At 38.3% G+C, this 14113-nt stretch overlaps 1 protein-coding gene across 1 annotated transcript in view; it reads left to right on the top strand.

The window, feature by feature from the left end:
* Nucleotides 1-431: 431 nt before the first annotated feature.
* The window catches only part of LOC122794945 (calcium homeostasis modulator protein 5-like), a 597094-nt gene continuing 583412 nt past the window's right edge, over nucleotides 432-14113 (top strand). Inside the window, exon 1 of the mRNA XM_044063553.1 lies at nucleotides 432-1081. Within this exon, the coding sequence (XP_043919488.1) occupies nucleotides 542-1081 (540 nt within the window). The 5' untranslated portion in view covers nucleotides 432-541. The remainder of the gene's footprint in view (nucleotides 1082-14113) is intronic.

Raw genomic sequence — 14113 nt, 5'->3', positions numbered from 1 at the left:
TCCACATCCAACCGAGTATGACTGCAACCTAACTGGACTTTACTTATCCAGGGAGGAATAATGCAAATATATATATTTTTTTACTGTAATATACTGTACATTGCATAGCATCGTTAGTAAGAGACTGCATTTAAAAGAAAGCAAAGAGAAACTGTATCTCCCTGTTAATTAAAACCAGATGGAATGCAGCCATGAAAACAATATTAGCAGTACACTGCACTTGCTGGGATGGGAAAAGCATCAGCTGTCTGTGCTTCCTGTCCTGGTCGGTTCCCAGATGACTGGACGGGTAGCATTCTAGAGCAGAGCACATTCTTTAAGTGCTATAAACTCAGTTCCACAGCTGAATACAATCTGCTGCATCGTATGGGGTGTGCCTTGGCAATCAGACTTTCTTTAACTAATAACTCCACCCCTCCCACATTACAATACCCAAACATCTTTTTAGAGTGCCACCAACCCAAGAGAGGCATATTGATTGGGTTTTACGTAATGAGCAGAGAGTGTTTTTTTCGAAACATAACTGAATCTTAATTAAAAAATGGATGCATTTCAAACAGTTGTGAAGTTTTTGATCAGTCAGAAGACAACAATAGGCTACAGTGCCATGGCACTGCTAACAGTTGGAGGGGAACGCCTGTTTTCCATTGTTGCATTCAAGTGCCCATGCAGTAGCCAGAATCTGACATATGGACTTGTTTTTCTTTCTGCTCCAGCTCTGGTGCTCCTGATACTGGGGTTTTTTCTAAGTAGTAGAACCTGGAAGCTTTTCACAGGATGCTGCCTCAGTCCTAGAAAGCTATGCCTTCGGGGTCACAGCCTTCAGTGCATTGTTGTTTTGGGTCAGATCATAGCAGGAGCTCTGGTAGCCCCTGTGATGTGGATCTGTGTGGCTCTTCTGAATGGAACCTTTTATGAATGTGCTCTCAGTGGTTGGGAGAACGACAGTTTTAGATCGTATCTCTGCCAGAATAAATCCCCGTCATGTAAAGCAAGTGTTTACAGAGTACCCTGTGGAAAAACAAAGATGAATGCATCTGATAATGAGGATGTACTCCTAGTACTTAGGGCACAATCGCAGGTAAGAAACTGAACTCCACTTTTATTAAAACTAAAATCTAATTCTTATTTCCAGCAGTTACACTGTGCTGAAATAGTTACACAGAAAATGCATACAAGCCACTTTGCATCACAAAGAAGTTTTCTGTACCAGATTTTTTCATTCATGTACAATTCCTTGCAACTCGCAGTTTCAGAAAAGGGCATACTTCATCAAGACACTATTGGAATATGTTGAGGTTTAGTGAGTTACTCTGGGTGTCAGCAACATGCTAAGCTGGTGTTTAATGAGTCTCAAGTCTTCAGAAATTGGGACTTTACCTCTTTAAGCTGCACTGCATGCTCACGGGGGGGGGGGGGGGGTATACACGATGAGAACAATAAGGCTAGTATTTTAAGTTATTCGCTGTAAAGCCAATCACTGCTACACAGTATATAGTAAAATATTCAAAATGTTGTTTCACTGTCAGGCTGACTTTAACATTAGATGTCCTTTAATAGAAACCAGAAGTATATGAGCATGTTGGGACCTGTCTAAGATTGTTGTGAGGGAACTTCTGAGTGGAAAGAATTACGTATTATTAGAGAGTGTTGTTCTGCCTTGACTCATTTCCTAAGAATTCATTTAGGATGCAGTTTACATCTGTGGCTAATGTCACGTGAGCAGGGCATCACTCCAAGATGTGTGTGTGTGTGTGTGTGTGTGTGTGTGTGTGTGTGTGTGTGTGTGATTTTAAACAAGCATCAGTTACATTTCACATCAATAAGCAGAGGCATCATCCAAATAAGACATTATTTACTAGGATTTCCTTTCAGCTTACAATCCTGGTTTAAATGCCATCAGCAAGACAGCTATATTATGTCGATGGCATTGAAGGAATCTTTCAAAATAGTTGTGTTATGTCATGCAAGCTGAAAGTGAAAGCAGTCTCTTCTTTTAACATCAGCACTTTCCCAATAAAATCTACATTCTTTCTTTCAAAGCAAACTGACATCTCCCCTTTATGAAACGTGCTATGCTTGCCTTTGAGTACTGTCAGTGGATCAGAGATGGTACACCCAAATGATAAGGGTTCTAAACTCCAATCAGTTACTTAGGATATTCTATAAAGTACATTAATTACATTCTAATGCTCACCCTGCACGGCAATGTGGGGGGTGGGGTAATCTGCTCCTGAGAAGCCATATGTCAGATGAGATGTTAATTTGCTCTGGTGACTGTTCAAATAGATGTTAAAAGATTCAGGGTGTTTATTCAAAAAAGAGTAAAAAGGGTAACCAAATGTCCCCATATCCTTATTGTATGTTCTCTGTTCTTTATAATTACCTTCAGATCAGCTTCTAAAATCTGAGAACCTAAGGTGTCTCTTTAGTATAAACAGAGAATTATGACTCATCCTAGGTACAAATCACTTTGTTGCATGTTTTACATTTTTCACATTTTCATAATGCCTGTACTCTTCCCAAGTGCCAGTACTTAAGACAGAACAGTAGTTAACACCTAGCTGCACTGTTGAAAGCATCATTCTAAACCACAATCCTTCAGTTCAAAAACAAAAGTCCCTGCAGTTTCCCACTACTACCACAGTATATTCTTTTGTGCTGCTGAAGAAATTTACATGCAAGACAGTGCTCGGGGTGAGATTCAAAAGATGCACAGCTGAATGGCACTTTTATTTCAAATAATACCCTTGTTATGGATTCATGGAAAACTAGCCCCAATTAATTACTCAGCAGTAATAATGTCTAGGCAGACTCAAGTCATATGGTAGAAATTTCTGAAAATACACAATAATAAAAGGCAGCCTAGCTGCTGACTAAAACTTGTAAAACAGAGGAGGAAAACTTTTCTGTAGAGGACTTGTTAAGGAGACCAAAATATGCCCAGGCTTCTTGTATGGTAAGCTGTTGCCCTTTATTGATACCCAGGATGAAATTGCAGTTTTCTGTAGTATATGCAGGCAGCACCACTCAGGCATAAATGTACATGCATGACCATTACCCTTGTGGGACCCACTAATCATTTCAAGTGGCAGTAAACAGCATGAACTATTTCTTTAGCCTGGCAAGTATTTCATTTGTTGTGCTAATTATGTCTGCAAAATGTATATGAGGCAAATTTCAGCAACTCATAGCACAAATTTTGAAAAAAAAGTGGCACCATTTTTAAAATCACTACTGATTTTGGACCACTACGTATCTCTGGTCCCTCCAAGAATTAGTGTGCTTGCCATGTAACTTATACTGTTTTGATTTTCTGCTACAATGTATCATGTGTAGCTTGTTTTCTTTGATTTGTTCAACTCTAATGTCATATGTGTTGTGCAACAGCTGTGTTGATAGTACCACACTCAGCTATAACTCCTAGGAAATTTTGGTTTACAGCAGTAGGCAGTGATAAGATATCCCGTATGTAACAACTACTGTAGCAGTGCCCTAATTGCTGCTAATATAAAGGTCTGAGCTGCGGCTGACTGGATTATTCTTCCTCTGCTCGGCTAGCTGTCGTATTAACCTGAAAACAAGGTTTCCATCTTCCTAGTGTTTTTATCCTATTACTAATAACTTCCAGTGTATTATCGACTGCTTCTGCTTCCAATTTCTGGAGGCTTTACAAAAGAGATAAACTGTATAGTTTATTTGCATATTGCATGATACTAGCTCCTGATTCTCACAGCGTTAGTCACCAGTAACCACCCTATATGATTCAACTCCCTCTGTGTAGTGCTCTAATGCACATGCATTTATGAAGACCCAACCGATTTGTTTCTTAAGTACTATGTAATCCTACTGAATTTACTTGTAGAAAACTGTTGCTATACCATATTAGTCCCATCAACTCTCTTTTAAGATTACACTGCCTCATCATTATATTACTTTTTCTGAATGTGCATACATACGGAATAAGACTTTAATTATTGTATTTTATGATTGTTTTAATGTGCAAACAAACGGTATTAGAGTGTAATTAATGAATTGTCTTTCTTATTCTCTGAAAGCGCGTGTTATCCTGCCTCTCTTTTCTCGATACTAATGCTCTCCTCCTTTCTCTGTGCTTTCCATACAGGTCTACACCACTCTACGAATTTCTCTCTCCCTCTCTACAGCTCTGCTAACTAGCTCTACTGCTTGCCCTTTGTCTATTGTCTTTATATTCTGCCCCTTTATCTCCTTAGCTCTCCCCTACTCCTATCTATCCGTCTCTACCTGCTGGATACTATCATGACTGTTTTGTCTTTATTTTGCAGTTACCATAAGGAGAACTAGCGTCTCTCACTTCTCCCCCTGAAAACGAATTCCTGCAAATACTGCTGAATGACAAGAATGAGACCCCATCCAGCAGGACGATTAATTTGCCACTGAAAAAAGCTCAATCTACATCCCATTTAACTGAAATTCCAATTTTAGCATGTCATAGCATTTTTCTTTTTTTGTTTAACTTTGTGGCATGCACACTAGTCTCAGTCACCTTATTCTCCTCCCATTTCCCTTAAATCCCCCCTCTAGTCCAACTCCCAATACAAACATCTCATCCCTATTTGCTACAGCTTTCCTGCACCTAACCTAATCTTGGACCTGGTGCATGGACTTTATGGACACTCCCTTTCTCTCAACAGCTTCTCTGTCGGTTCTGTCCTTTACTCTAACCATTCTCTTATTGCCTCCTTAGCTTATCTCCTCTCCCCACGGTTGCACTCACCTTGGTAAACATAGCAGACTCTAGGCTCACTGATAGTTTTTCTTTCCAATGATCTACTTCTCACAGCTCTGCCCATTCCATTTGCCCTCTCTAATCTCGGGATCCCTCCACTCCCCTACTTTACCGCCATTCCCACCTACCTCCACTTTCATTACATTTATAGCTAAGGTTTTCTTTTCCCCCTCCCGCTAGCACCTCCCCTTCCTCCTTCCCTTAACCAGTTATACGCTCTCCTTTTCCCTCTCTCCCAATAAACATCTCTACATCAGCTCCCGTCAACCTTCTTTCACTAGTGCACACCTCTCACTCTATCTGCAGCCAGTCACCTACTATCTTCCCTCCTCCTCTCCACTCATCCCCCTACCTATACTCAACACTCTTTCTTCACTCCACTCATCACATTACCTACACTCCACTTACTACTTTTATGCTCCTCACATCTCAGCCTTCTCCTCTAATTCCTCCCCTATACATCTACCTCTACCACTTCACTCCCTCTATCAACACCCCCCTCAAAATGCACTCTCCCCTAGTCACTTAGGCACTTCCCCCCCAGCTACCACCTGTCTCTTGATACCCTTCCTCTGCTCCATATTCCCATTATCTGCTCGTCCCGTTACTGACTTACTGCACATCCAAACATGATTCTTACTCTTCTCTTCCCTTCTTCTTCTCCTATCCTGCCTCTCCTATCACACTAATATAAACCCACTGCACTTTCCACCTACCTCCCCTGACATTTCCAAACACATCCAAACCTTCCACGTATTCACTGTATCTTCCTCACTATTTCCTACTTCTAACTCACTTCTCCCTAGAATTAAAACTTCCCGCCACATAATCTTCCCTCATAAAATAAAGCATAAATATTATCTACAACACCTTTCTCTCACAACTTCACTCAATCCCCAATCTACCTTACTCCTCTCTGGTGGTATTCCCACCAACCCTGGACCTTTCTCCAATCCCTCGTCTACTAACCCAACCTCGCAACTAACTCCACAGCATCCATGCTTACCCACAAAGCATTTGGCCTTATACTCAATCAATACACAAAACATACTGAACAAAATAAGCAAATTCCATGTTTGGATGGCCCTTCACCCTCCTGACATAATTGCTATCACAGAAACCTGTTGCAAACCTCACATCTCCAACAATGAATTCCTCCCCTCACATGGTTATAACATCCTTTGACTAGACTGACCTCACAAGAAAGGCAGTGGTATGGCCATTATATATGTTGACCACCTAAACCAGTCCAACACTATCCAATCCTCCCCCAGGTATCACCCTGCTGAACTACTGGCTGCAAACTGCAAACTAAATGACCACAAAACACTTACAATTGCTGCAATCTACATACCTTTTGGAGACAATATTCCTTTATTACAGCAAACTCTCTCTTGGTTCACCCACAACATACCTAATGAAACTACTGCTCTAGGTGATGTTATCATCAACTGGCTAACCCTAACCTCCAACTCACCTAGTTCTTTCATAAATGTACATGGCTTCACCCAACTAATTACAATTACTACTCACTTTAATAAACCTACCAACTCTAGGACAATCATTGACTGGATACTGGTTTGCAGTCCTGACCTTTATCACCATCCAGCCTCACTACCCAACTCTATTAGCGACCATTGTCCAATTAGTATTCAGAGATTCCACACTCACCTGCATAGGCCACCCAAAGTCATCAACTGAAGAAACCTGTCTAACATCCACCCTGTTCTACTCAATAACTTGCTCTTTTCTATTAAATGGGCTTTCCTATCTTACCTTCCTCTTTATGAAGCTGTACAAAAATGTAACACTATATTTCTGAACATACTGAACTCTTTTGCCCCCCTCAGGGCTAAAAGAATAAAATCTCTACACTTCCCCTGGCTTTCACAGTCCACTCATACTCGCATGCAAAACAGAGACAAATCTTGGAAACACTGGACCAATACAAAACCCCCCAATCACCTCCAAACCTATAAAGCACTGCAAAATCTTACTAAAAAGCAAGTACATACTGACAAGAAAATCTTTTACCGAAAACCCCAGACAACTATGCTCAGCAACCCCAATAAATTCTGGTACACTGTCAACAACATCCTTCACCCAGGCAACCCCTCATCTCCTAACCCCATCCAAACAACACTCCTCTTGAAACTGCCATCATACTAAAATCCTACTTCACTGACTCTATCAGTAACCTAATACAAACATCTGACACCACTAAATCTTCCCACCCCTCTACTATCTCTAACAGAAAGAACTGCTTCTCTCTAAAATCCATTCCTACTAGTCACATAAAAAGGCTCTTACTTAAGCTTAAGTCGTGCTCTCTCTCCTTCTGATGATAGTCTACCCCTACTCTTCCTTAAACTAACTGCACACGTCACTGATCATCCTATCTCCATCCTCATTACTTGCTCTATATCAGAATCCACAGTTCCCTCACTTTGGAAAAAAATTTTAACTATACCTGTTCACAAGGGTGGTAACTCCACATAGCTATTCAAATATCGGCCTACAGCAATACTGTCCCCTCTCTCAAAAATACTAGAAAAATGTGTACACAAGAAAATACTGGACCTCCTACTCCAAGAAAACCTACTCACCCCCACCCAATATGGCTTCCACCCAAACCACAGAACCTCAACTGCTCTCATCTCTTTCTCCCACTCGGTATTCCTTGCTAGAGATAACAATAAGCTTGTTTCTTGTCTCTTTATTGACTTCTCTAAAGCTTTTGATACTGTCTCTCACCCCTTGCTCCTCTCTGAACTCTCCAACCTAAACCTCTCTACTTCAGCTATCTCCTGGTTCTCCAGCTACCTCTCCAACAGACTGCAATCTGTAAAATGGCTTTCTGCACAATCTCCCTTCCTCCCCATCAAGATGGGAGTTCTCAGGGGTCTATTCTTGGACCTCTACTATAGAACATCTTCACTAATGATCACTACACATCCTGCCCTCACTCTTCTCTCATTCAGTATGCTGATGACTTCACTATCATCTCCATATCTGATACTGTCTCTGACTTAACACACCCTCACACAAAACTCATTTAACTCTATTAAAAATTGGTGCTCTAACAATCAACTTATTCTAAATCCCCAAAAGACTTAATTTCTGCTATTCCTACCTAAATCTCTTTCCACCTCCAAACCCATCTTTGCTATAACCTCACTCAGCAACACTATCATCAATGTTGAAACTCACACCAAACTTCTAGGGCATTATTGATGACTAACTCAAATTTGACCTTCATGTCCACCACTGCATTAACAAAACTCATCAAAAACTTGGATTACTACATATAAATAAAAAGTTCATTACAAAAGAGTTGCGACTCTCACTTGCCTGTGCCTACCTTCCCCCTATTCTCCTCTACAGCTCCCAAATCTTAATTAATCTTCAGTCCTTACCACTCTCCAAGCTGGAAACCACCTATAATAAAATTGCTAGGTTTGCTGCTAATCAACTCCCAAATTCACATCACTGTCTGTCACTCAATATCTTAAACTGGTTAGAGTTACCCCACCAACTTCTCTAATCACAGCTACTTGTCATTCATTCCATTCTCAAGAAACCCTGCTTCTGCCCTGACATTTCTTTTATCATCCCCTATACTCCAACTAGAAACCTCAGGAGTGCTGACCAAAGCTCCTGGATATATATATATATATATATAGAGAGAGAGAGAGAGAGAGAGAAAACCTATACAGCTATTCTCCTGCCCTTTTCTGAAACCAGCTTTCCTTACCCATTAGAGAACTAACTCACACACCAGAATTCAAAAGTACCCTAATCAACACTTAATAAACACCTGGACATGTCACTGCACAAACCCTCTTTGAACCTTATCCCCCCCCCCCCCCGTCTCTCTATCTCTCTCTCTCTGTGTCTCTCTCTCTCTCTCTCTCTCTCTCTGTCTCTCTCTCTGTCTCTGTGTGTGTGTGTGTGTGTGTGTGTGTGTGTGTGTGTGTGTGTGTGTGTGTGTGTGTGTCTCTCTCTCTCTCTCTCTCTCTGTGTGTGTGTGTGTGTGTGTGTCTCTCTCTGTGTGTCTCTCTCCCTCTCTCTGTGCCCTCACTTACTACCAGTCTAACTTCTCCTGCTCCCTCCCACTCTTTCCTTTCTACTTGTCTTCTCCCTACGTGGTATCATCTCTCTACCCCTCAGAAAATACATATCCTATTCTTAACTCTTCTGCAGTCACTATATAACGAATTGTCTCAGAGTAATTCTAACTACTTATGTGTTAAAGCTCTGTACACTTCAAGTAGCCTAATTCCTTTTTTGAAACTTAAGTGTTTAGAACTTCTTTGTTTTGTTCTGTAACATTCTCTAATCACAGTATGTCTGATATGTTCTCAAAGATTACTCATTCTGTTTTTGTAACTAATTGTAAACCACTCCTTTGCGTGCCTCTGTAACTCTCTCAAATCATGTTATGTCTGATATGTTCTCTTAGATTGCTATTTATGTATTTAAGCATTGTGGCTACGTGGAGCTTTTCTCCACAGGCCTCCGCTGAAGAAGGGCTCTTGCTCAGTGGACATTCCCAGTCAACAATTGTCAAATAAATAAATATGGATTATTCATCAGGTGAAGGCACACCGTGCTAGCAAACATGGAAATTGTTGGTGTGAATACTAAATAAAGTGATTGTAGCATCCATTAAAGTAACATTTCTGTACAATAAAATACAAACTAATAAAGGTGATCAAAATATGTAAACTGAATTTAGGGCACAAAAAATATTTGTAAGGCTGCAGAAATTCTTTAGGGGCTGGGGCAGAATGAATAATATGTCATTGTGTGTAAAATGTTTGTATTTTAGCAATAAAAGATTGTGCAATAAAAACATATGTGGTACTATACATCAGTGAACCCTGCACATAATCTATTTTTTTCTGAAAATTGTCAAAGCAAAAAAAGCAAAACAAAACTGTGATGCTGTGTAATTGTGTCTCTCATGGAACAGTCTAATGAAATGAAGAATCCCAAGGGTTAGTGCTAATCCTAGCATTTAAAATATGTGTTTCTGGTTTGTACTGAAAAACTCCTTTAATTTGAAAGCAAATGATGAGTGTTAGGAGGTGATGATTTCAGTATATGTCTCTGGCAGAGTTAACCTACATGGGTCCACATTCTTTTTTTATACAGCTTGGAGGTTATCTCTTCACTAAAATTGATGTGCAGACCTAAATGCCTTTATTTTAATTGGGGGAGCCAAATGTCCCCAAGTCATTTAGTATTACTGTGGCTTCACTGACTTTGTTTATTCTGTTAGGATCCACACTTCATTTGCTAATTCTACTGATAACTCCTGATTCTGTAAATCCTGCAATCCATTTAGGACCTTCCTGCTGGGAACCCCCTATACCAATTAGTCTGAGCTCTCCTGACTGCTTATAAACTCTTTAGACCCCCTCCCCCATTTCTATTCAGCTGATTAATGGTCTGACTTAATTCCATTATTAATGAGCACTTTGAAAAATTGTCTCCATATTATTGTTTATCTCTTTTTACTCTCTGTATATAAACACCTGTGTCTTAAAAATGGTTCACAATTTTTCATGAAATTTAGAGGGAATGTTACTGGCAAAATTATCTGTAAGACACTTTAACGGTTGGATCCCTATTAAATGCAGCTGCCTTTTGAATTTTAATAAAAATCATTTTACTGTCATTTTATGCCACAGCATATAAGAATAATAAAAATACCAGCTTTATACATAAATACATGTGCTTTCTAGGCCTGAAACCATATCAAAATTATTTATCTATTTTTATTTATGTTTTTGAGTAGCTCTTATTTTTTTATCCTGCAGAGAACTGAAAACTAAACTTTTGTTTTCAAGTTAATATTTTGCAAACATTGGAGTGTGTCAATTTCAAAAGGTCATACAGGCCAAAATTTGACCTTAACTGCAAATGATAATATGTCTGTACTACTTCAACATATACTTCTGAAATGTTCAGGCAAGACCCTTGGATGACCATCTTTATAATGCAAATTATTATCTAAGAGCTATTAAATCAAGAAGTAAAATTTCATATATGTACATATCTGTCAGAACAAGTAAAATATGTATATGTATATCTGCTATATAGCATAAAATGACAGAAAATATAACTTTTATGAGAAAAAATATTTTTTGTTTTCATTTCACAAAACATGCCAATATGATACAGATACATACCAAGTTTGCAATGCTGAAAAAAATCAAACTGTATGTTTGTTGTGAAGCAAATGGCAAAAAACAAAACATAACCATGAATAAACTTTTAAAATACCACCAGAAAGAATAGACCAGGATCCACAAAATAATTTGATTTAGCGCTTTCGTTTTTAATTAAAAACTTCATCAGAATAACACACATACAGAAGCTGACCCTATATATACACATATACCCCTTCCCCAATTACTTATAATTGGTTAATTAATGGAATAGTGACATCACAAAACAATTAAATCTAAAAGGCACATATTTTACATAAATACAAAATTACGTAGATACCTAAGTACAGAAATACATATCTGAATGTGGCCACAAGTTCCTTCATGTGAATGTATTATATTATATTATATTATATTATATTATATTATATTATATTATATTATATGTAACCTTCTGCTTTTGATCTAAGTATAGAACTGATGGATATATTACTATTTAAACCTGGTTTTTGTGTTGCATTGGTTCTCAGCTGCCACCTGAGTTCCTTAGCCTCCAAGTAATCATTAAGGGGTCCACCTCTATCCCCTAATACAACTTGTTCTATAATAGAAAACTTAAAGTTATGTCCTTCATGATTTTTAATATGAAGAGCCAAGACATTCTTAGTATCTTGTTTTTTGATATCATAATAGTGTTGATATACTCTGCTTCTAAGAGCATTGATCATCTTTCCAGTGTAAAAACAAGGACATAGGGTACACGTAGCTAAATAGACGACCACCTTACTGCTACAAGAAAATTTCTTTTTATATACTAATTTCCCATAATTTGGAATAAAAATTTCACTCCCTTCAGATATATGTTGACATTGCAGACAAAACCCACATTTATACATACCCTTGTTTCCACAGTGAACTATGTGGGACCTCTCTATCATGTTCTTAAGTGTTGTGTCTTTTTTGTATACAATGTTGGGCACCATTCCCACCATGTCTGTGTATTCCTTACTAGTGTTGAATAAATTCCAATTGTGTTGTATAATTTGTCTGACATCTGTAAACTGCTTGTTGTATTTAAAAATAGCAGCTTTACTAAAGGTTTTGGGCTCAGTTCTAGTGTCCCTTTCATGAAAACTTTCCATGCCTTTACCTAACAATGGGAAGAAGTGTCCATTTTCTCTCTTATTCACAACTTCCTGTAATGTGTTCTCCACGAATTCTAGAGGGTAACCCCTTTTTACTAACATATCAGTGAGAATGTTGATTTGATCTAAAAAGTCACAGCAGTTTGAAACCATCCTTGCTAATCTAACCCCCTGCCCTTTTACCAACGTCTTCTTTTGGTGTATAGGGTAAAAACTACTAAAATGCAAAAATGTATTAGAATACGTAGGTTTCCTAAATATGGTAGTCTCAAAACATTTGTCCAAATTGTTTTTACTAATAGTGATGTCTAAATAATCTATTCTGTCATGTGAAATGGTATGTGAAAATTCAAGGAAATCTGTACTTTCCCCAATAAATGTCAAAAATTCTTTGAGTGTATCTTCGCTGTTGTTCCATAGGATTACTATATCATCCAAATAGCGGCCATAGTAATTCCAGTATTTTGCAAAACAACTGGTAAAGATGAATTCCACTTCCCAAAAATGCTAAAACAATCTTGGCAAATTAGGGGCAAAAACAAATGGACTGGCCACTCTCCCCAACTTTTTTTATAATAAATATATCTTTTTTTAAAAAAAAAGATTTGCAGTAGTAAGTTTTCCAGAAACCCACATTTTTTTTTTAATTTAATGGCTAAAGCCAACATCCACATAGATCTTTGAACCTGGAAAAAACAGAAAATCTGTCATTCCCTACATTTCCTCCCCATTTTACCCCAAATTGGTACTTGCTGGCTATTATAGTATTTTTAGTTAGTATATTTTATTTGGCAGCAAGTTTCTATATTTATTCTTCATCATGCTAATGCTCTTATGCTTCAAATCTTCAACCATCAGTGTGGCATTATCTACATATCTGAGGTAATGTTTATTCACACACGTTATTAATATTTCTCACACCAATTGTCTAACCAGTATCTAATTTTGATTTGTATCAGCATATAATTTAATAAAAGCAGCATATGTATAAATGTATAGCTCTGTCTATAGCCTTGTGACACACAAAAATTCCTAATTCATTCAATTTTCCTTCTTCTTCAAATGCTGCTTTACTTAATTACTCAAACTTAACTAGATGATTTAGTATCCTCTCTCTCAACTTACTTACTCTGCAGTTTATATGTATTCACAAAATGCCAAGCATAGAAGAGTCAATAAAGCAGCACTAAACATGTTAAACACCCATTTCTGTCTATTATCCATTCCATATATTAATTTTATCTTGTTTCTTGTGCTTCTAAAACCAGTAAATTTATCTTATTGTAGATTCCGGTATATATATTCTGAGTCTGCTTTGCAGGATCTAGGCTAGCAGCTTAGCATATAATAAACAACATTGCAACTTCTTTAGCATCGCGTTTTTTTTAGGACTGGGACTGGGAAACTGGCATTTTCAATCAATGGTTATGTGTTTGTTTTTCAAATGTTTGAAATTACTACAACAGTAACATCATATTTTTACAGGAGGACTTTCTACAGTTCAGCTGGAATTCTATCTCCTCCTGCATCCTTATTAGCAAGGATTTTGACGACCCATTTAATTTCACTCCCTATGATATCTGACACTAGATCAGACAACATGTGCGTATAGGTATCAGTGACGTTAGGCTGCATATAGGTATCAGTGATGTTAGGATGCATATAGGTATCAGTGACGTTAGGATGCTTATCGGTATCAGTGACGCTAGGACTACGTATCGGTATCAGTGACGTTAGGGTCCTTCTTATATAGTTCTTCTTTATATCCCTTCCAGCCCTCCTTAGTATCTTCTGATAAGCCTGTCTGTCATGGGGGGAGGATTGAGAAAGGCTTACCATGATACAGTAGCCTTAAATTGGAAAGTTTCCCCATTAGAGTAAGCCTTTCCAATTCAGAGACAGGTCTCCTTCAATGGTTTTCCCTCACTGGTGGCCGTAGCACAGACAGCAGTCTCACTGGGGAAGTTGCATGCTAATGCTGCATTCTGGGGAGTAGCTAATGCTAATTAGCTATATGTCTT

This window comes from Protopterus annectens, chromosome 1.part0, assembly GCF_019279795.1.
Source record: "Protopterus annectens isolate FY-2018-M chromosome 1.part0, PAN1.0, whole genome shotgun sequence".
In the NCBI taxonomy this organism is placed as follows: Eukaryota; Metazoa; Chordata; order Ceratodontiformes; family Protopteridae; genus Protopterus; species Protopterus annectens.
The sequence above is the reverse complement of the archived record's forward strand: the minus strand, read 5'-3'. Positions and strand labels throughout refer to the sequence as shown.